This window comes from Artemia franciscana, unplaced genomic scaffold (genome assembly GCF_032884065.1).
Source record: "Artemia franciscana unplaced genomic scaffold, ASM3288406v1 Scaffold_1298, whole genome shotgun sequence".
Classification (NCBI taxonomy): domain Eukaryota; kingdom Metazoa; phylum Arthropoda; class Branchiopoda; order Anostraca; family Artemiidae; genus Artemia; species Artemia franciscana.
The window spans coordinates 19,775-45,096 of record NW_027062785.1 but is presented as its reverse complement, the minus strand read 5'-3'; the positions used below and the strand labels follow the sequence as shown (position 1 = coordinate 45,096).

The window sequence follows — 25,322 nt, the reverse complement described above, 5'->3', positions numbered from 1 at the left end:
TTTTAGCTATTTGATTCATTTTGGGTTTGAGTGGTGAGGGACCTTTATACAGGTTAGGAGGGAGTATGCCTCAAACCTCAGGAATGCCTTTTTATGTCCAAATTTTCTAATTTTCCTTGCGTCATACGAAAATATTTAATAAATAAATTTATTTCAAAGCTTCATTTAACTCAACTGATTTATTTAACACTTCACACAATCACTATGCTCACGATCACTATAATCACAATCTCACAATCACACGTATAGTAGTGCATAATTCTGCATCAGTTATTATGGAAGAGGGGTGTGCGACCTTAATTTGGATATGGGGGGGGGAGAATTAATCTTTAATTTTCTTTTATTCTCAGGAATATTTTAAGACCACGTCTATAATCAGGGGGATTCAGGGTGATAGCCCCCTCTTTTTGTTGATACAAATTTTCATTGAAACATAAAAGATTCCATTCATTTTCACACATGAAAGATGATAAGGAGGCTCGGGGAGAACCATGAACACTGCCGAGAAATTTCAAAGGGAGGGGGGAAGTCTTAGCAGGAGATTTGTTTTCACCGATATTTTAAGGTAATATTTCTCATTTTTCAATCTTTTTTTTTTCACATCTTCTTGTTTCTTTAGTAGCACTGAGGGGTAATAGAACAACAGTTGGCCTGTTGGGCACCCCTTGTCTCCCTTCTGCTGTCCATGAGGGATATCCCTCTAAAAGATGTCCCTCTAGCATCCCTCTAAATCCCTCTAATATCCCTCTAAAAGATGGTTTCGAAGAACTTTTCTTGAAAACTGCGTAATTGCTGACCCTGTAATTTATTTTTGATATTTCAGAACCCCGTTCTAATAAATATTGGGAGGGGTAAATATTTTCAGGGATAATTATCATTCTCGAAAACAAAAATTACGAATGTTAAACAAGGATTCAAAACTTGAGAAGGTAGTAGACTTCCTCATATTTAAGAAAGCTTCAGACCAAACAGTTCGTAGCAACAAACTGTAAGTAAACATCTGCCCTTGTCAACAGAAAGTCTAAAATGCGAAATTTTGATTACAATATATGTAACTATAAAATGTGTTATTTTTATGCTGACTCTAAATATGCACAATGTATTAATTTTGAACTTGATCATGACTGCCATTAAGACATAAAAATTTGTGTAATGTCTCGCATAGGAATCAAACTCCCTCAGAAAAAGGGGTGATCTTGTTAAAAATTATGCGACAATCCTCAGCCTGTAGGAGTACCCAAAGCCACTATCTGGAAATGGAAAATTTTACTATTCAAGAGAAGTAGGGTCGTATAAGTGGTCATCTATACTTTGTAGTCGTACATTTGTCAAAGAGGGTTTATTCGAACAAATAAAATGAATAGTATCTTAAAATAGTGTTTAAATAAATAGTGCTCGAATATATATTGTCTGTCTTAAGTGACAAAAGAGACCACATGACAGCATCTTGGCCCAAACAAGGCCAAAATCTTATCGAGTGAAAACTCTGAGAATAATGGAAAGGGGTTTATTTACAGCCACCCTGTCTCACCTCATACAGAGGATGAGGTTTGTACAAAGTTAGTGAACCTCTTCGAGAGAGTTTCAATTCGGTTTGATCATAACTCTCTTGCCTCTAATGTTTCTAAACCTAGTTTTTTAGTTTTGCTCGTATATCTCAGGCTTTTCCTCAGTTATCTGAAATTCATATATCCAAAGGCTTTATTAATAGACCAAAGGACGGTCATGTCCGTTTCATAGACATCCTTCAAGATCGAAATTTGTCTTATAAAACCCATATTGATTTGATTAATATGAAGGCTATGCAGAAGTCTTGGTATTCTAAGAAATCTCAAATTCATTTTATATTTTTATTTCATTCGTTTTTTAATAACGACGAAGACCACACTGCCTTTCCGTCACAAACACCAAAAACAAGAAGAACAATGAAGAAGAAGAAACAAATGAAAAAACAAGAAGAACAATGAAGAACAAGAAGAACAAGAAGACCAATGGTTTGTCTTTTAAACACCATATTGATTTGATTAATATGAGGGTAGGCTATGCAGAGATCTTGGTATTCTAAGAAATCTCAAATTCATTTTATATTTTTAATTAATTCATTTTTAATAACGACGAGGACCACACTGCCTTTCCGTCACAAACACCAAAAACAAGAAGAACAATGAAGAAGAAGAAATAAATGAAAAAACAAGAAGAACAATGAAGAACAAGAAGAACAAGAAGACCAATGGTTTGTCTTTTAAACACCATATTGATTTGATTAATATGAAGGCTATGCAGAGATCTTGGTATTCTAAGAAATCTCAAATTCATTTTATATTTTAATTAATTCATTTTTTAATAACGACGAAGACCATACTGCCTTTCCGTCACAAACACCAAAAACGAAGAACAATGAAGAAGAAGAGACAAATGAAAAAACAAGAAGAACAATGAAGAACAAGAAGAACAATAAGACAAATGGTTTGTCTTTTAAACACCATATTGATTTGATTAATATGAAGGTAGGCTATGCAGAGATCTTGGTATTCTAAGAAATCTCAAATTCATTTTATATTTTTAATTCATTCATTTTTTAATAACGACGAAGACCACACTGCCTTTCCGTCACAAACACCAAAAACAAGAAGAACAATGAAGAAGAAGAAACAAATGAAAAAACAAGAAGAACAATGAAGAACAAGAAGAACAAGAAGACCAATGGTTTGTGTTTTAAACACCATATTGATTTGATTAAAAGGAAGGTAGGCTATGCAGAGATCTTGGTATTCTAAGAAATCTCAAATTTATTTTATATTTTTAATTAATTCATTTTTTAATAACGACGAAGACCACACTGCCTTTCCGTCACAAACACCAAAAACAAGAAGAACAATGAAGAAGAAGAAACAAATAAAAAAACAAGAAGAACAATGAAGAACAAGAAGACCAATGGTTTGTCTTTTAAACACCATATTGATTTGATTAATATAAAGGCTATGCAGAGATCTTGGTATTCTAAGAAATCTCAAATTCATTTTATATTTTTAAGTCATTCATTTTTTAATAACGACGAAGACCACACTGCCTTTCCGTCACAAACACCAAAAACAAGAAGAACAATGAAGAAGAAGAAACAAATGAAAAAACAAGAAGAACAATGAAGAACAAGAAGAACAAGAAGACCAATGGTTTGTCTGTTAAACACCATATTGATTTGATTAATATGAAGGTAGGCTATGCAGAGATCTTGGTATTCTAAAAAATCTCAAATTCATTTTATATTTACAATTCATTCATTTTTTAATAACGACGAAGACCACACTGCCTTTCCGTCACAAACATCAAAAAAAAGAAGAACAATGAAGAAGAAGAAAAAAATGAAAACAAGAAGAACAATGAAAAACAAGAAGAACAAGAAGACCAATGGTTTGTCTTTTAAACACCATATTGATTTGATTAATATGAAGGTAGGCTATGCAGAGATCTTGGTATTCTAAGAAATCTCAAATTCATTTTATATTTTTAATTAATTCATTTTTTAATAACGACGAAGACCACACTGCCTTTCCGTCACAAACACCAAAAACAAGAAGAACAATGAAGAAGAAGAAACAAATGAAAAAACAAGAAGAACAATGAAGAACAAGAAGACCAATGGTTTGTCTTTTAAACACCATATTGATTTGATTAATATGAAGGTAGGCTATGCAGAGATCTTGGTATTCTAAGAAATCTCAAATTCATTTTATATTTTTAATTCATTCATTTTTTAATAACGACGAAGACCACACTGCCTTTCCGTCACAAACACCAAAAACAAGAAGAACAATGAAGAAGAAGAAACAAATGAAAAAACAAGAAGAACAATGAAGAACAAGAAGAACAAGAAGATCAATGGTTTGTCTTTTAAACACCATATTGATTTGATTAATATGAAGGTAGGCTATGCAGAGATCTTGGTATTCTAAGAAATCTCAAATTCATTTTGCATTTTTAATTAATTCATTTTTTAATAACGACGAAGACCACACTGCCTTTCCGTAACAAACACCAAAATCAAGAAGAACAATGAAGAAGAAGAAACAAATGAAAAAACAAGAAGAACAATGAAGAACAAGAAGAACAAGAAGACCAATGGTTTGTCTTTTAAACACCATATTGATTTGATTAATATGAAGGTAGGCTAATCAAATCAATATGGTGTTTAAAAGACAAACCATTGGTCTTCTTGTTCTTCTTGTTTTTCATTGTTCTTCTTGTTTTTCATTTTTTTTCTTCTTCTTCATTGTTTATCTTGTTTTTGGTGTTTGTGACGGAAAGGCAGTGTGGTCTTCGTCGTTATTAAAAAATGAATGAATTATAAATATAGAATGAATTTGAGATTTTTTAGAATACCAAGATCTCTGCATAGCCTACCTTCATATTAATCAAATCAATATGGTGTTTAAAAGACAAACCATTGATCTTCTTGTTCTTCTTGTTCTTCATTGTTCTTCTTGTTTTTTCATTTGTTTCTTCTTCTTCATTGTTCTTCTTGTTTTTTGGTGTTTGTGACGGAAAGGCAGTGTGGTCTTCGTCGTTATTTAGAAAAAAGAATTAATTAAAAATATAAAAATGAATTTGAGATTTCTTAGAATACCAAGATCTCTGCATAGCCAACCTTCATATTAATCAAATCAATATGGTGTTTAAAAGACAAACCATTGGTCTTCTTGTTCTTCTTGTTCTTCATTGTTCCACGCTGCCTTTTTGTCACAAAGACTAAAACAAGAAGAACAATGAAGAAGAAGAAACAAATGAAAAAACAAGAAGAACAATGAAGAACAAGAAGAACAAGAAGACCAATGGTTTGTATTTTAAACACCATATTGATTTGATTAATATGAAGGCTATGCAGAGATCTTGGTATTCTAAGAAATCTCAAATTCATTTTATATTTTTAATTAATTCATTTTTTAATAACGACGAAGACCACACTGCCTTTCCGTCACAAACACCAAAAACAAGAAGAACAATGAAGAAGAAGAAACTAATGAAAAATCAACAAGAACAATGAAGAACAAGAAGAACAAGAAGACCAATGGTTTGTCTTTTAAACACCATATTGATTTGATTAATATGAAGGTAGGCTATGCAGAGATCTTGGTATTCTAAGAAATCTCAAATTCATTTTTATATTTTTAATTAATTTATTTTTTAATAACGACGAAGACCACACTGCCTTTCCGTCACAAACACCAAAAACAAGAAGAACAATGAAGAAGAAGAAACAAATGAAAAAACAAGAAGAACAATGAAGAACAAGAAGAACAAGAAGACCAATGGTTTGTCTTTTAAACACCATATTGATTTGATTAATATGAAGGTAGGCTATGCAGAGATCTTGGTATTCTAAGAAATCTCAAATTCATTTTTATATTTTTAATTAATTCATTTTTTAAATAACGACGAAGACCACTCTGCCTTTCCGTCACAAACACCAAAAACAAGAAGAACAATGAAGAAGAAGAAACAAATGAAAAAACAAGAAGAACAATGAAGAACAAGAAGAACAAGAAGACCAATGGTTTGTCTTTTAAACACCATATTGATTTGATTAATATGAAGGTAGGCTATGCAGAGATCTTGGTATTCTAAGAAATCTCAAATTCATTTTATATTTTTAATTCATTCATTTTTTAATAACGACGAAGACCACACTGCCTTTCCGTCACAAACACCAAAAACAAGAAGAACAATGAAGAAGAAGAAACAAATGAAAAAACAAGAAGAACAATAAAGAACAAGAAGAACAAGAAGACCAATGGTTTGTCTTTTAAACACCATATTGATTTGATTAATTTGAAGGTAGGCTATGCAGAGATCTTGGTATACTAAGAAATCTCAAATTCATTTTTATATTTTTAATTAATTCATTTTTTAAATAACGACGAAGACCACGCTGCCTTTCCGTCACAAACACCAAAAACAAGAAGAACAATGAAGAAGAAGAAACAAATGAAAAAACAAGAAGAACAATGAAGAACAAGAAGAACAAGAAGACCAATGGTTTGTCTTATAAACACCATATTGATTTGATTAATATGAAGGTAGGCTATGCAGAGATCTTGGTATTCTAAGAAACCTCAAATTCATTTTTATATTTTTAATTAATTCATTTTTTAAATAACGACGAAGACCACGCTGCCTTTCCATCACAAACGTCAAAAACAAGAAGAACAATAGGGAATTTCTCAAGACAGTGGGAAACAAATTAGAATGAATATTTCGGCCCTATGTCCAAGGGCATTCCTCAGCAATACAAATAAGAAAAACAACTTACAAGAGGATAAAATCAATAAAACTAAAATTAACAGTTTTTCAAAACAATCCCAGCATCCTTACCTCAGCGAAGTTCAACCAGGACTGGTAAATAACTTGTGATGAAAAAAGGCAATTCATTGAAATGTAAGAAAATGATTTAAAAACACGTTTTAATGCCAGCCTAGCTTTTTTCGCTGCTGATCTTATATGTCTATTTGTGACAGGTTCTGTGTTAATATCTATTGTTTTTTTTAATATTTCGTAAGGTCATGTTTAACTAAATTTGTGTATAGAGCATTCAGTGAATATTCTCCTAAATCCTTATTTAAGGAAATATTATTATTAATTATTATTATTATTTATTATTATTAATAATTATTAATATATTAATAATATAATAATTATTTACTATGATTTATTATTATTATTATTATTATTATTATTATTATTATTATTATTATTATTATTATTATTATTATTATTATTATCATTATTATTATTATTATTATTATTATTATTATTATTATTATTATTATTATTATTATTATTATTATTATTATTATTATTATTATTATTATTATTATTATTATTATTATTATTATTAATATTTCCTTAAATAGTTTAGGAGAATATTCACTGAATGCTCTATGCACAAATTTAGTTAAACATGACCTTACGAAATATTAAAAAAAAAACAATAGATATTAACACAGAACCTGTCACAAATAGACATATAAGATCAGCAGCGAAAAAAGCTAGGCTGGCATTAAAAGGTGTTTTTAAATCATTTTCTTTCATTTCAGTGAATTGCCTCGTTTCGTCACAAGTTATTTATCAGTCCTGGTTGCACTTCGCTGACGTAAGGATGCTGGGACTGTTTTGAAAAACGATTCATTTTAGTTTTACTGATTTTATCCTCTTGTAAGCTGTTTTTTCTTATTTGTATTGCTGAGGACGGCCCTTGGACATCGGGCCAAAATATTCATTCTAATTTGTTTCCCACTGTCTTGAGAAATTCCCTATTGTTCTTCTCGTTTTTGGTGTTTTTAATTCATTTTTTATTGTCCAGTCATATGGATGTCTGCTTTCCATTTTCTCAAACCGCTTTCGAATACGATAAAGCTATAAACCATATCTAGGATATAATTCGTTCGGCAACTAAACCGTTACTTGATATTGAAAAACTTTAGAATTCTTTTCTGTGCGTCTTTCGCTTTTCTTCAGCTCCATGGTGATATTCCTAGGTCCCTTAGATTTACGTCTTCTTTTGTATTTGATCGGTCAAATTATCAACTCCGTAGTTCTCTAAATATCCAAATTCCGCATACACCAATAATACGATCCGATTTAAATCTTTATGTTGCGTGTCACTTGACATGGAACACCTTTCCCAATTCGGATCGAGAATGCCACTTGATAATGGTTTTTTAATGAACCCTCCTTCGTTCTTTTGTCGTTTTTTTCTTCATTTTATGAAGCGAGTGCTTTAGATGTTAAAAGTTTAAATGTTTATATTTAAATGTTTATTTAACATTTTACAAGTTTTACGTGTTTTTACATTTTTAAATATTTATATGTTCCTTTCATAATTCCCCTCCTACAGGCCATGGAGCCATTGCAGGGATTTGTAGAATGGTATGGAATTATTTAACTGTTATATGGAAAATTAATCTATCTATCCATCTATCTATCAGTCCTGAAAGGGGGTTTATTTATAGCCTCCTAGTCTTAGCCATTTTACAACCACCCCTACTGGTATGTAGTATATCATTTTTTCCTCAACATGTATGTAATTTTAAAAATGCATTGTTGCTACAGAACGTTTCAAACAGTTTGTGGTAGCAAAATGTAAGTACGGGGTGACTCGACTCAATCGTAACCAAACTATAAAAGAAAGAATATTAATAACAATAAATATACCAAAAGAACTTCATTTTTTAGCTTATTCCGATTAAATACTAATTCGTTAAGTTTATTGTTACCAAACAGAAGTTAAGCGCCTGAGAAAATTTGCTCAATTTTTTGAAAAAGGGATAAAATACCCCCAAAATGTCAAGCGATATTAATGAAAATCGCAACATCAGATTCAGCACATCAAAGAATCCTTATGTAGAGGTTTCAAGCTCAAATATACAATTGCGGAACTTTGCATTCTTCCACCTCCTACAGGCCATGGAGCATTTGTGGGGATTTGTAGATTGTTATGTAATTATTTTACTTTTGTATGGAAAATGAATCTATCTATCTTTCAGTCGTATTGTCTGAGACTTGGAATTCTGAGTACAATTGTAAATTCTTGGAAAAACTGAAAGGAGTTTATTTACAGTCTTCCAGTCTCAGCCATTTTACAACCATCCCTACTGGTGTGTAGTACACACCATTCTTTCCTAAACATGCATGTAGTTTCAAAAATACATTATTACCACAGAATGCTTCAAACAGTTCATGGTAGCGAAATCAAATAGTTCGTGGTAACGAAATGTAGTAAGGAGCGACCCGGCTCAATAATAACCAAAACTCTAAAAAACGGAAATTTGATACCAATAGTTACATCAGAAGAATTGTATTTTAATGCTGATTTTAAATATATAAGTTTCATCAAGCTTAGTCTTACCCGTCAAAAGTTACGAGCCTGAGAAAATTTGCCTCATTTTAAAAAATAGGAAAAACACCCACTAAAAGTCATTGAATCTTAACGAAAATCACACCATCAGATTTACCGTATCAAAGAACCCTACTGTAGAAGTTTCAAGCTCCTATCAACAAAAATGTGGAATTTTGTCATTTTTGCCAGAAGACACATCACGGATGCGTGTTTATTTGTTGTTTATTTTTCCCAGGGGTGAATGTATCGACCCAGTGGTCCTAGAATGTCGCAAGAGGGCTCATTCTGACGTAATTTATAAGTTCTTGTGCCCTTTTTAAGTGACCAAAAAATTGGAGGGCACCTTGACCCACTCTCGATCTCATTTTTTCCCAAAATAACCAGATCAAATTTTGAGATAGGCATTCTGTTCAGTGTAGTCGAAAGCGTAATAGCTATCTCTTTGGGGACGACTTAATTCCCCACAGCCCCCGGGGGAGAAGCTACAAGTTACAAACTTTGACAATTGTTTACATGTAGTAATGGTTATTATGAAGTGTACAAACGTGTCCAGGGGGACTTTTTCGCGTTGGGGTGGGTCAGGGGGAGGAGGTTGCGTGAGAGGACCTTTTCATGGAGGAATTATCATGAGGGAAGAGAATTTTCATGAAGAGGGTGCAGGATTTTCTAGTATTATTAAAAAAAAATGAGGAAATAAATAGTTTTTCAGCTGGAAGTAATGAGCAGCATTAAAACTTAAAACGAACATAAAGTATTACGTATATAGGGGGGTTCGTCTCCTCCACAATACCTTGTTCTCTACGTTAAAGCAGTTTTAGTAATTTCAACTATTTATTCTACGGCCTTTGTGATTCAGGGGTTCTTAAGAATTTTGGACAAAATTCAAGCTTTGGTGTAAAGAGTGAGGTATTCACGAGGGGGCGAAACCCCTCATATATTTAATACAAATATACAAATATACAAATATAGAAGTTCGTTACGTAAGTTAATTCGTAAGGCACGCATGTTTATTACTAACAAAAACGTTCGTAAAAAAAATCTAGTTGCACTTTTAAGTAACTAAAAAATGAGGGGCAACTAGGCCTCCTCCCCCCCTATTTTTTATCAAAATCATCTAATCAAAACTATGAGAAAGCCATTTACCAAAAAAAAATTAATTTACAAATTTCGTTTTAATTATTCATGTTCGGTGAGCCAAAATGAAAACAAGCATTAATTCAAAAACGTTCAGAAATTAAATAGAAAAAAAACAAGTTTTTTTAACTGCAAGCAAGGAGCGACATTACAACTTAAAATGAACGGAAATTATTCCGTATATGGAAGGGGTTGTTCACTCCTCAACGCCTCGCTTTTTACGCTAAATTTTTGTTCTGTTTTAAAAAGTAGAGTTGTGAGAAAGAGACAAACTTTAGCGTAAAGAGCGAGGCGTTGAGGAGGGGACAACCCCTTTCATATACGGAATAACTTCTGTTCGTTTTAAGTTTTAATGTCGCTCCTTACTTGCAGTTAAAAAAAAACTTTTTTTATTTAATGTAAGTAAGGATTGAATCGGTTCAATCGTAACTGAAACTATAAAAGACACAATTTCAATAACAGTTAAATTAAAAAAAAAGTTTTTCAACTGAAAGTAAGGAGCGACATTAAAACTTAAAACGAACAGAAATTATTCCGTATATGAAAGAGGCTGTTCCCTCCTAAACACCCCACTCTTTACGCTAAAGTTTGGCCCTTTGTCACAACCCTTTATCACAACTCTACTTTTTAAAACAATGAAAAAACTTTAGCGTAAAGAGTGAGGCGCTTAGGAGGGAGCAGCCCCTGTCATATACGGACTTATTTCTTTCCATTGTAAGTTTTAATGTCGCTCCTTACTTTCAGCTGAAAAAACTTCTTTTTTATTTTGGCTCTCCACACATGAATAATTAACACAAAATTTACATATTAATTTTTTTTTATGGCTAAATGGCTTTCTCGTTGTTTTGATCGGAATATTTGCCTATTTGCCCTCCAATCTTTCGGTTACTTAAAAAGGAAACTAGAACTTTTAAATTTTTTGTACGAAGGTTATTATTAGTAATAAATATATGTAACTTACGAATAAACTTACGTGACGAGCTTCTATATTCGTATATTTTTATTAAGTATATGAGAGGGTTCGCCCCCTCTTCAATACCTCGCTCTTTACACTAAAGCTTAAATTTTATCCCAATTCTTTCAAAATGACCCCTGAATCACAAAGATCGTAGAATAAAATAGTTGAAACTACGAAAAATACTTTAGTGTAAAAAGCGATGTATTTAGAAGGAGATGGACCTCCTCATATGCATAATAATTTCTATTTGTTTGAAGTTTTAATGCTGTTCCTTACATTCAGTTGAAAAAACTTTTTTCAAAGAATGCTAGAAAATCCTGCGCCCCTTCATGGAATTTCTCTTCCCCCAAGATGAATTCTCCGTGAATTGATTATCCCACATAATCCCCTCTCCTTGACCCCCCTTGCCCCTACCAGAAAAAATCCCCCTGAAAACATCTGTGCACTTCCCAATAACCATTTCTATACATGAACAATGATCAAAGTTTGCGACCTGCAGCCCCTCCCCCGATGACTGTGGGGGATTAAGTCATCCCCAAAGAAATTATTATTATATTTTTTGACTATGCTGAACAAAATGGCTATCTCAAAATTTTGATCCGGTGACTTTGGGTGAAAATAAGTGGGGGAGGAGACCTAGGTGCCCTCCAATTCTTTTGGTCACTTAAAAAGGGCACTAGAACTTATAATTTTCGTTAGAATGAACCCTTTTGTGACATTCTAGAACCACTGGACCGATAATATCACCCCTGGGAAAAAAAAGGCAAATAAACACGCACCCGTGATCGGTCTTCTGGCAAAAGAAACGAAATTCTACATTTTTGTAGATAGACACTTGAAACCTCTACAGTAGGGTTATCGGATACGTTGAATTGTATGGTGTGATTTTTGTTAAGATACTATGACAGCATAAAAATATAATTCTTTTTATGTATGTATTAGCATCAAAATTCCGTTTTTTAAAGTTTTGGTTACTATTGTGCCGAGTCGCTCCTTACTACAGTTCATTACCGCGAAATGTTTGATAAATATATCATTGAGGTTTTTGCGAATAAATTTTTATTCTTTAAGTTTATTTTTACTGAACAGAAGTTCAGCGCCTGTGATGATTAGCTAATTTTTTGAAATAAGGGATAAAACACCCCCAAAAACCCAACCAATCTTAATGAAAACCGCAATATCATATTTAGCACATCAAAGAATCCTTATGTAGAGGTTTGAAGCTCCTAAATACAAACATAGAATTTTGTATTTTTTTTTCCAGAGTTTTATTTGTTTCTTTTTTTGTATTTTGTTTTCTCCAGAGGTGATCTTATCAAACAGTTCGTGGTAACGAACTGTAAGTAAGGAGCGATCTGGTTCAATATTAACCGAAAATATAAAAAATGGAATTTTTACGCCAATAGATACATCAAGAGAATTGTATTTTTATGCTGAGTTTAAATATATAAGTTTCGTCAAGTTTAATCCAATCCATCTAAACCTACGAGCCTGAGAAAATTTGCCTCATTTTTGACAAAAGGAAGGAAAAGCCCCTAAAAATCATGGAATCTTAATGAAAGTCATACAATTAGATTCAGGTTATCAGAGAATCCTATTGTAGAAGTTTCAAGCTCATATCTGCAAAAACGTGGATTTTTTATTTTTGCTAGAAGAAAGATCATGTATGCGTGATTATTTGTTGTTTTTTTTCCAGGGGTGATTTTATCCACCCATTGGTCCTAGAATTTCGCGAAAGGGCTCATTCAAACGGAAAATAAAGTTCTAGTGCCTTTTAAGTTGAAGTGCAAATAGGTTCCCCCACGCTAATGTTTTTCCCAAAGTCACGAGTATCAAAATTTTGAGGTAGCCATTTTGTTCAACATAGTCAAAATATCTGACAACTATGTCTTTGAGGACGACTTGATCCCCCAGAGTCGCCGTGAGAAAGGCTGTAAGTTATGAACTTTTCCCCTTGTTTACACATAGCATCGTTTATTGGTAAGTATACAAACGTTTTCGGGGATTTGGTTACGCGGGAGGATCTTTTCATCAAGGAATTTTTCATGGGGAACGAGCATATCCATCAAGGGGGCACTGGATTTCTGAGCATTATTTAAAAAAATCGAAAATTAAATAAAAAGGAAGTTTGTTTATCTGAAAGAAAGGAGTAACATTTAAACTTAAGCCGAACAGAAATTATTACATATATGAGGGGGTTTGTTCCCTCGTCAATATCTCGCTCTTTACGCTGAAGAATTTTTAATAATTTCAAAAGAGCTATTAAACGACCTTTGTGATTCAGGGGTGATTCTTAAACAATTGGAAACAAACAAATTAACACAAATATTACACAAACAAATTATTGCTTATATCAGCTGCTATTTAACAAAATTCAAACTTTAATAAAAAACACAAGCCGAATACACACAATATCTTCGGTTTATTATCACAATGAAATCATAATTATGAAGTTGTTTAAGATAAAATCAAATGCTAAGTTTGGCCAGAAAACAATACAAAATTATTGAATCAAAAATACAAACAAATTATTGCTTATATTGGCCATTATTTAACAAAATTCAAACTTTAGCCTAAAGAGTGAGGTATTGACGAGGGGGGCGAACCCCTTCATATTACGTATATCAGGGAATTCGCCTTCTCGTCAATACTTCACTCCTTACGCTAAAGTTCATATTTCGTTAAACAATGGCTGATATGAGCAATAATTTGTTTTTGTTATTCTCTGGCCAATCTTAGCATTTAATTTTATGTTTTATAGCTTCATAACTATGATTTTTTTGTGATACCAAATCAAAGTTATTGGATGTCTTCGGCTTGTGTTTGTTATTAAATAATAAAAAAAAGTTTTTTTTCCAACGGAAAGTAAATAATAACATTAAAACAAAACGAATATAAATTATTGCGAATATCTTCTGAAGATCCTTACTTCCATCCATTTTAGTCATTTGAGAATTGCTCAACTTGTGATTTTCATTTTGATAAAAATTCGACATCTTTCGCTGTTCTGTTACTATGCCGTACAAAATAAGTTCCGCAAATATTGCTAATTTAAGCTACGTAGCAGAATTCGTCCATGGAAAAACTTCGCGTGGAAAGGGATCTTTCCATAGAGGATTTCCCGAAATTATTTAAAAAACGATCACAAGTTAAAAAAAAAATTTCAACTGAAAGTAAGAAGCAATATTAAAATTCAAAACAAACAGAACATATTACGTATATGAGAGGGGGAGTGCCTCTCCTCAAAAGTTTGCTCTTACGCTAAACATTCTTTTTTAACTTTTAAAAAAGGTTATTATTCTAATTGAACAGCCTTTGTGATTCAGGAGTCATCCTTAACTGGAACAAAAGTCAAACTTCTGCTATTATAAGGTCATTATTAGTTTAAAAAAAAGTAAAATTAATATACAAATTTTGTTGTGATTATGCATGTACGGCGAGCCAAATTCAAAACCTGGTTTAAATTCAAAAACGCTCAGTAATTAAATAAAAAAAATAATTTTAACTGAAAGTAAGGAGAGACATTAAAACTTAAGGCGAACAGAAATTATTCCAAATATGAAAAGGGCTGTCCGCCCCTCAACGCCCCGCTCTTTACGCTAAAGTTTGACTCTTTCTCACAACTCTACTTTTTAAAACAATAATCTTTAAGGGGGGCAGTAATGGATGTGCTGTCAAATAGGATGAAATGGCATGGATTATTGTACAAACGTTGAGCCAAGGCGGAATCAAAAGTCAAAAGTCTTTGGCGTACCCTCATGGCCTTGTCTATTGAGGACCTATTCTCTAATAAACTCTCCCCTAATTGCTGTTGGGTTCTTCCAATGAAATCGGCCAGAATATTTATATATTAAAATAAGGTTACAGCACAGTAACGAAATGAGGAGGGGGTCGAATTGATGATAATTACACCATCAAATTGAAGGTGTTCAAGAGTCATGTGTTTCAAGCTATTATATTCACTTTTCTTCGAAATGGGGAAGGGATTGCATTGATGACAATTACACCATCATATTAAAGGTATTCAAGAGCCGTGTGTTTCAAGCTATCATATTCATCCTTCTTCGAAATGAACGGTCTGATTGAACTGAAATACCAAACCATATTGGTTTACAATCAAAATGGCTAACAGTAGGCCCTTTACGCCTCCTGTGAAACCTAAACCCTATTGCCAACCCATCCACCCACCGGCAACCTTTTTAGTAAAAAGCAAGCCATCTTTTACTTTATTAAAACTGCAATAAAACAAGATTTTCAATAACACAATGATTGAAAAATTAATGTAGGCCGATGACGTAAAACGCCCTTAAACGTCCTAATTTTCCTCCCCTCCTCTGTCTTATTTTAGCCGAGAGGTATGGATGGCATGCACTTTGTTTCAACGTAAATTATACGAGAGCTTACAGCCTTACGATTCACAGACCTTTTTGAGCTTGTCGTCCTGCAGTATTCCCGACAAACACGTGCCATCACAAGCTATTGAGTAAAATGATAGACGCATTGCAGCTTGTTTGAACATGATACAAGCAATGATTTTAAACGTTAAATGGATGCATTTTTTCAAGGCCCTCGTCATTTTGAAGTACTATTATGCATAAGTTAAACTATTGTAAAGAAGGGTAAGGAGGCACATTAAGGAGGCTAGTCGAGCCTAATTTACGATGGCTTGGGAATATATATATATATATATATATATATATATATATATATATATATATATATATATATATATATATATATATATATATATATATATATATATATATATATACATAATTCCCATGACAATAATACGAAACGGGAAAAAAATACAAAGGAAACTTTTTCAAATGAAGATACATTGTAAAATTAAAACTGAAAACAAGCACAAATAATTGTACACCCTCCAGGCTTTAAGCCCCGAATCCACTCCTGGCTCTTCACATTACAGTTTCAACGTGTTACGTATATTGATAGTACCCTCAATAAAGAATAAATTAATCTTTTAAACAAAGGCTTTTTTCCATTGTCATTTGAAAACATTATTTGGTACTTGTTAATTATACTGGACACACCCAAGTTACAGACCCAAGTTTTACTGTTTTAAAAAATAGAGTTAAGAGAAAGAGTCAAACTTTAGCGTAAAGAGCGGGCCGTTGATGAGGAAGCAGTCACTTTCATATACGAAGTAATTTCTGTTCGTTTTAAATTTTAATGTCGCTCCTTACTTTCCTTTAAAAAAATTTTTTATTTATTTAATAATACTTTAGCAACAAATTATGGAAACTACAGCAAAGAATTATGGAAAGCAGGCCACCCAGAACGTATTTTATTAAATACCTAACCTAACCACCTCTATATATTAAAATTTAATAAAATATGCCTGCATAGTAGTATATCTCGCGAAAGAATAAGCTAATTATAACCATATGCGACAAAAAAAAAACCTGTTTCCTCTGATCAAACAAAGCAAATTTCTTGAGTGTTTTCTGGATAATTAACAAGTACCCATTTTTTCTTATTTATTCACTTTCAAAATATATATAAATTCATTCTTAAAAATTATTTATTTTTCGAAAATATAAACTGCAAAAAGGTGCCAAATAAAATGGTATATATTATCGACTGGCTTTTAAAAAATTGCTCTAGAGCAGAGCTTTTTCAAAAAGACTTAGTAGTGTATATATTACCTCTATATATTAAAATTTAATAAAATATGCCTGCATAGTAGTATATCTCACGAAAGAATAAGCTAATTATAACCAAATGCGACAGAAAAACCTGTTTACTCGGATCAAACAAAGCAAACTTCTTGAGTGTTTTCTGGATAATTAACAAGTACCCATTTTTTCTTATTTATTCACTTTCAAAAATATATATAAATTCATTCTTAAAAATTATTTATTTTTCTAAAATATAAACTGCAAAAAGGTGCCAAATAAAATGGTATATATTATCGACTGGCTTTTAAAAAATTGCTCTAGAGCAGAGCTTTTTCAAAAAGACTTAGTAGTGTTTATTAACCATGGACTTCTGAAGCGTAAAATTATAAAAGAGATGGTCTGGCTCGACGTTTATAGTGCTAAATTATTCGACAATATTTTACATATCCCTTATAGATCCAGTACCTAAACTGACAGTGGGAACTGGGATTCAACTCACGTAATCTTGAATTCACAGAGCTACGTTTTTTTCCTAATGCAAAACTCATCACGTATTGCAAATTGGGAAAGAACACATAATTCTTCCTATTGAATCGGTTCTTTTTATCTACTGGACTGCAAATAGCAAAAGTAAAAACATGAAATTTTTTTAAAAAAAATTATGGAGAAATTAAAATATTTAAACGAAGCTGTTGTTCTGTTGTGATGCATAAACCTGTCGGCAAAACCAGAAAAACTCTTACTCTAAGACTTCAAGTATGCTTTTATAGGCTATAAATGGCCTATTTGAGACGAAACTCAAATATGCAAATATACAACCTTGTTTCAAGACTCGAATATAACATATAGCTATTGTAAGAACTACTTCGTTCATAGGTCGTGGAGAACAGATAAAACACATTAAAAAATTGAAATTTGCTATTTCCTCACGTTGTGTTTGACTCTGTGTTTCCGGGCATTCAGCAGCCAGGTTTGTGTACCCTGGGATCCCACTTTAGGTAGGAGCTTGTCAATTTCTATAATGCAAAGGCATCTAAGGAATAGATAGCAGCTTTTTGATTCCAGCATCTTTTGAAAATCAATCAATAAAGTAGATGATACGATGGTATCCCATCCAGTATGTCAGGTAGGGCCATCATCAAAACCTTCTACCAAAGACGAATGTTCACATCTTATGACTCTACATTTTGGGACTTGGAAGAGGGAGGGGCTTAAGAGGCAATACAACCAAAAAAGCTTGTCACCTATCTATTTATTCTATATATAGGCCTACTATTTACTTCTGTTTTTCTAGCGTAATAGTTTCAACTTGTAATGATTACTCTGGTGCCAGGTTTTCATGGAGTTACTTTCAGGTTACTCTACTATCGGGTTTCCCTGAGAACCAAAACAAGTAATCGGCATCCCTGTTTTTTTTTATACCTTTAATTTACTTAGGTACCAAAATTAGCAAGGGGTTATTGGGGTTAGGTACCCCAACTTTGAACCCAAGTGGTGCGACCCGGTTACCGAATCACCAGCTTCGATTTTGATGAAAAACCCTAGTTGTTGTTTTTTTTTTTGTAATTTGTACAAAGAACATACGTTCCCTAGTCACTTGAAGACGATATTTTGAAAATGGAGTCACTAAGTTTTGAAGATATTGTCGGGTTATTGTATACATCAAATTGTCAACACGTCCTAGAAAACACGCATTCCGGTTGGAAAACCAAACTTTCCTATTGGTCCGTTTTTATTCAGCTTCTCTGGAAATATAATATTGACCTAGGCTACATATAAAAGAGCTTTCGGGTATTCCAGAGATTACTTATCCGACAAGCCCGAATCATTTTTGAACAGTCGGCTATGACTGGACGGCGAATATGATTGAGCTGCTTTCAAAAATTTTAAAGGCTATGATTGGCTCTCAAATAAAGAGCTTGACGAGACGTAAACAACGTTAGAGGTTAATTAAAACCGTCCGGATTAATTTCCAGGTAAGTTACATCTATGAGAGATAAAATTAAATAAATGAGCATAAGTGACCTTATGCATAAACCAAAATTTCAGTTATTACAAAATTGGAAAAAATACACGGAATTATGCGCAGAGAAAAAAAAGGAAAGTAATCGTGAAATATGTTCAGAAGTGTGTAAATAAGCTGTGTTTACAGTGGAGTACACGTTGTTAATGCGATTATTCGCCTAGTTACCAACAGCTTTCCAGTTGACAGGCTGCTGGATAAGTATTGGCCGTTGTTTTTATGGATTACATCCGGGGAAGTCAATATTAAGATAATAAGCCAGATAAAGGATTCTGGAAGGCACTATAAGATTCTAAAGCTGAACTCTATAAAAGCCAGATTACCCAAATAAAAGAAACTACTACTACTACAACTGCTAATAACTATCTGCAGCACCAAGCCGCCTGATGCCAACACAGCTGCGCACGCTCCTCCTCCAACCTAATCTTTTCAAGGCCTCCCTCTTTACACATTCCTAGGAAGTTCCCATTTCCTTTAAATGTTTATTTATGACATCCTCCCTCCCCAGATGAGGACAACCTACTTTCCGTGTAGCCCCAGACGGTTGGCCAAAAAGGACAATTTTCGGCAATCTGTCATCCTTCATCCGCAGAACGTGGCCTAGCCATCTCAACCTTTCTTTCACTATAGCCCAAGAAAGCGGGATTGAACCACATTTTTCGTACAACCTACTGTTTGAAATACAGTCAGTCAGAAAATAGAGGTGAAATAAAATATCTTTATAAAGGTATGAAAACAGAGGCGATTATTTTTTGGGAATCGGGTTGGAAAAAACAGATGAAAAACCTGTTTGTGCTTTGGCCTGTCTTTGTTGCGATTTATCACCATATGTGCAACATGCACAAGTTTTCCAGCTCCTCCATTGTAGAGATAAGGTTTGACCATTGTACGGATAGCTTCATCTACTTCGGAATAATTCCTGGTTTTAGCTGCCATTTTCATAAGATCGACAAGTAGGCCTCCTCCTGAAATTTAAGGACCAATTATGGTGATGTGGGATTTACGCAGCTTCCGGGTTATTCTTTTTATACTGTTTCTGTTGTAGGGAGTAGGAAGGGTAGTGGAGTAGAAGGGGGGCCAGTAAGGAGATATTCTAAAGAGAATTCTTTTGTGAGACAGCAAAAAAAAACAGCTAAGATGAGCGAAATTAGATAAGGATTGTTTGTCCATAAGTTATAGAAACAAAGAAATAATGGTAGATGATATAAGCCTAGCGTTTACAACATGGCGGGACAGAAAATAGAAAATAATATCCTGTTTATTCCTGATCAAAGAGTCAAATGAGAATGAAATAAAACAGAAAGTGAAATGATCATGAAATTATAATGCATGATCGCAATATTAAACTTTGCCTTAAAGAGGCTTAGTTAGACCGATCGGAAGGATTTTGGTATTAATAGCAATTTAAGGAAAAGAAAAAGAAAAAGTTTTCAACGCAAAAACCATGAATTCCGATTAGTAGTTTACAATTAAGCGAAAAAATTATCAAGTCATCGTATCAAAATTTTGAGATAGCCATTTTGTTCAACTTAGTCTAAAATCTAATAACTATGTCTTTGGGGACGACTTAATCCCCCAGAGACCCTGGGGGAGGGGCTGCAAATTACAAACTTTGACCATTATTTATATATGGTAATGGTTATTCTGAAGTATACAGACGTTTTCAGGGGGCCTTTTTCGCATTGGGGTTGGGATGGTTCGGAGGAGTTGGTTACGTAGGAGAATTTTTCAATGGAGGAATTTACCATGAGAGAAGGGAATTTCCATGAAGGGGGCACAGTATTTCCTAGCATTCTTTAAAAAAAAATATGAGAAAATAAAAAAAAAATTTTACCTGGAAGTAATGAGTAGCATTAAAACTTAAAACGAACACAAGATATTACGTATATAAGAAGATTCTCCTCCACAATACCTTGTTCTTTACGATAAAGTATTTTTAGTAAATTCAACTATTTACTCTATGGCCTTTGTGATTCAGGGATCATTCTTAAAGATTTGGGATAAAATTCAAGCTTTAGTGTAAAGAGCAAGGTATTGACGAGGGGGCAAACCCCCTTATATACGTAATAAAAATACACAAATATAGAAGTTCGTTACGTAAGTTAATTCGTAAGGTACGTATGTTTATTGCTTATGTTTATGTTTATAACAAAAACGTTCGAAACAAAAACACATATTGTTTGTGTTTATAACAAAAACGTTCGTACATAAAATAAAAAAATCTAATTGCATTTTCAAGTAGTGAAAAATTGGAGGGCAACCAGGCCTCCTCCCCCTCCCTGTTTTCTTATCAAAATCGTCCGATCAAAACTATTAGAAAGCCATTTAGCAAAAAAAAAATTAATATGCAAATTTCGTTTTAATTATTCCTGTTCAGTGAGCCAAAATCAAAACATGCATTTATTCAAAAACGTTCAGAAACTAAATAAAAAAACACAAATTTTTTAACTGCAAGTAAGGAGCGACATTAAAACTTAAAACAAATCGAAATTATTCCGTATATGAAAGGGGTTGTCCCCTTCTCAACACCTCGCTCTTTACGCAAAGCTTTTTAATTATTTTAAAAAGTAGAGTTGTAAAAAATAGTCAAACTTTAGCCTAAGGAGTGGGTGTTGAGGAGGGGGCAATCCCTTTCATGTACGGAATAATTTCTCTTCGTTTTAAGTTTTAATGTCGCTCCTTACTTGCAGTTAAAAAAAACTTGTTGTTTATTTAATTATTGAGAGGCGGGACCAACACTCAGGTAAAAACATTGATATGTTGCTGTTTTGGTATAGCCAAATATAGCCAGTAGTTTATTTTTCTTTGTCCTGCAAAATTTCAAATTTTGGCTTTCGTGATATTCATTTGTGTAATCAAATTTTGATCTTACTTTATTCGATTTTTGAAAAAATAGCAAATACTCTTACAGTTTTCGTCATTAAACTTTCTCAAAACCTTGGGTTAATACGATTAAAAAAAAAACTGCTTCGAAATATAGAAATCAAAAGTATCGACACATCGGTTAATCAAAAAATCACCCAACATTGATCAGGACTTCAATAGACACAACCATGTTATATTTGAGACAGGAAAAATGAAATTTATCAGCTGATTCCTGAAATCAGAGCAGGATTACCACTCCAAAGAAATTAATGGTACTACTCGGGGTCTTTAAAAGTACCAGCACGGCATAAAAAGTACAATCTCCCGAAACAATTATGTCCCTTTGAAAGAAACATAACTGTTTTTTTTTTCTATTTTGTCCGTTTAACCCCTCAGGTGGTCTTATTATATTTCTCATCGTTTTGGCCAATTCTGTCTAAAATCATAGCATTGATTGTCATTTCTAATCTTTTTCGTTTTCTTTTCTATTTTTTTTTAATATTTTTTTTTCTTTTCCAATGTTTCACTTCGCACTGTGGACACCATTGGGACGGTTTGTTGCATTTGCTAATTGCTCCTCACTCTGGCTTAGTTTTGGTGATTAATGAGTAGTGGGCTGCAGTTGGTTAATTACTGCGTTTTCTGTGTTTGTTTTTGGGTTTGTGTAGTTGTTTTTATCCCTGTATTCCTAGCCATAAAGCCTTGCAGGTGGATTATGATGCTGTATTTTATTTTAAATTTTTACTGAATAATATGCTAAGTAAATGCATCGATCTATGTCCTTGGAATAATTTAGTGCTTCTAACATAGTATGCTTGAAATTTGGATATTAGCCAATTTTTTTTGTTTAGGTATTTCAGCCTGGTAGACTCTTCGATAGAATCTTAAGATATAAAGATATATAATCTTAAGATATATCTTAAGATAATCTTAAGGTAATCAACATAGGTAGTTAAGGTTTTTCTTTTATACCAAGGAAGCAACGAAATCAAGCTAGTGATAAAAATAAAATAATTAGATATAAAGAAAGGAGTTTTTCATTATTAAGGATATATTGTTGATCTTTTTATTATTAATGAGAGTTCGAAACTTGTAATATTATCTTTAGGAACAAAAAAAAGATTACGCAATAAGGTTTATTGAAAAGGTGAATAAACTATTCTAGAAATTGGGCTTTGAAAAAACATTGATTATATGGAAGAAGCATGTAATTGGCAGAACATACGTATCGAAAATGTTTCTTCTCCTATAAATAGCTCAATCTCCTGTGAAAAGAACTCAGTCGCAAAAATCTTACCTAGTTGCATCTTAGAAAAAAGAAACGCTCAAAAAATAGTTGTTTTTTTCCTAGATGGACCGTAAACTAAATAAGATATACACCATTATACTACATACACTATTCTTTTTTAATTTCTCGAAGTATCAAATTATGAAAATTCAAATTTCAAACTCGGAAATTCAAATTCTGAAGAGCCGTAAGCACCACGAAGAGAGCTTGTGGACTTCCCCTGACGAAAAAGTTCGTATATTTTAAATTTCTTTAAAAAAAAGAAGAAAAATATATCTTTCTTGCTTTTTCAAGACATTTCTCCCTGATTTTGGCTCCTTAAAACATAATAATTCTGCTTGCATAACTAATATCACTTATCCCTATTTATGGAGGAACTCTTACATTTATAGTTTTGTCGAACTTCAAACAGTTCGTGGTAACAAACTGTAGTAAGGAACGACCCGACTTAATAGTAAACGAAACTCTAAAAACCGGAATTTTGATGCTAAAAGATACATCAAAAGAATCGAATTTTCATGCTGATTTCAAATATATAAGTTTCATCAAATTTTAAGTTTCATCAAAAGTTAAGAGCCTGAGAAAATTTGCCTTATTTTGGAAAATAGGGGGAAACACCCGCTTAAATTCCCCCCTAAAAATCACACTATCGCATTCAGCGTATCAGAGAACCCTATAGAAAAAATTCCAAGCTCCTATCTACAAAAATGTGGAATTTCGTATTTTTTGCCAGAAGACAGTTTTGTTTTTTGTTTTTTTCCCAGAGGTCATCGTATCGACAAAGCAGTCCTAGAATTTAGAAAGAGGGCTCATTCTAAGGGAAATGAAAAGTTCTAGTGCCCTTTTTAAGTGACCAAAAAATTGGAGGCCCCCTAGGCCCCCTCCCACGTTCATGTTTTCCCAAAGTCAACGGATCAAAATTTCTAGATAGCTATTTTGTTCGGCATGGTCGAAAACCTTAATAACTATGTCTTTGGGGATGACTTACTCCCCCACAGTTCCTGGGGGAAAGGGACTACAAGTTAAAAACTTTGACCAGTGTTTACATACAGTAATGGTTATTGGGAAGTGTACAGAAGTTTTCAGGGGGATTTTTTTGGTTTGGGGGTGGGGTTGAGGGGAGGAGGCTATGTGGGAGGATCTTTCTTTGGAGGAATATGCCATGAAGGAAGAGAAATTCAATGAAAGGGGTGCGGGATTTTCTAGCATTACTATAAAAAAACAATGGAAAAATAAACATGAAGGAGTTTTTTCAATTGAAAGTAAGGAGTAGCATTAAACTTAAAATAAACAAAGATTATTACGCATATGAAGGGTTCTAAAAATACTTTAGCATAAAGAGCGATGTATTTAGGAAGAGATAAATACCTCGCTCTTTATGCTAAAGTATTTTTAGTAATTTCAACTATTTATTCTACGGCCTTTCTGATTCAGGGGTCATTCTTAAGGAATTGGGACAAAAATTAAGATTTAGTGTAAAGAGCAAGATATTAACGAGGGGACAAACCCCCTCATATACATAATAAAAAAATAATAATATAAAAGTATGTTACGTAAGTTAATTCTTAAGTTACGTATATTTTTTACTAATAAAAATGTTCGTTAAAAATTAAAAGTTCTAGTTGCCTTTTTAAGTAACCGACAAATTGGAGGGCAGCTAGGCCTCCTTCCCCACGTCTTATTTCTCAAAACCGTCTGATCAAAACTAAGAGAAAGCCATTTAGCCAAAAAAAGAATTTATATACAGATTCCAGTTTAATAATTTATGTGCGGAGACTCAAAATCAAACATGCATTAATTCAAAAACGTTCAGAAATTAAATAAAAAAACTAGTTTTTTTAACTGATAGTAAGGAGCGACATTAATTCTTAAAATGAACAGAAATTACTATGTATATGAAATGGGTTGTCACCTCCGCAATCCCTCGCTCTTTACGCTAAAGTTTGACTTTTTGCCACAATTCTACTTTTTAAAACAATTAAAAACTATTTAAAAAAACTAGACTAGTTCTCATTTTTTAAATATATTTTTAAGACAAATAAGCTAGGATTTGCCTTGGGACAAAGGTAGAGGGGGGCTTTGGTAATTAACCCAAGAATGAGCGGCCTTAAACCGCAATTTTTTTGGAATTTCTGGGCACCACTTAATCAAATTATAAAACTTTTGTGTTTCACAACCTCTCCTCCTGGAGACGGAAGTAATTTTGTACTTATCGGTTATATAATAGACACTCGGCAAGAGAAGTCCGATTAATGCTAACGAAATGAAACAAAAAATGATGAATATATAATAGTTAGGAACAAATTTGGCCTTATATTTTCACATTAGGGGGGCGTGGGGGTAAAGCATAGCATATATAAAATGCGTAAGCTAACCATTGCTGTATTAAATATATGCTATGCTTTACCCCCCCCCTCCCTAATGTGCAAATATATAGCCCAAACTTCTGATAAAGCTGATGAAATAAAACAACTCGGTTATTATACCATCTGATCTTCGCCATCCCAATGATCGACAGC

At 32.9% G+C, this 25,322-nt stretch overlaps 1 protein-coding gene across 1 annotated transcript in view; it reads right to left on the bottom strand.

Annotated features, from left to right (window-relative positions):
• Positions 1 to 19,615, bottom strand: part of LOC136042443 (transient receptor potential cation channel subfamily V member 6-like) — a gene marked incomplete at both ends in the record, with an annotated part of 179,332 nt that extends 159,717 nt beyond the window's left edge. The window contains one exon of the mRNA XM_065727408.1: positions 19,437 to 19,615. Coding sequence (XP_065583480.1) covers positions 19,437 to 19,615 — 179 coding nt within the window. The remainder of the gene's footprint in view (positions 1 to 19,436) is intronic.
• Positions 19,616 to 25,322: the final 5,707 nt, after the last annotated feature.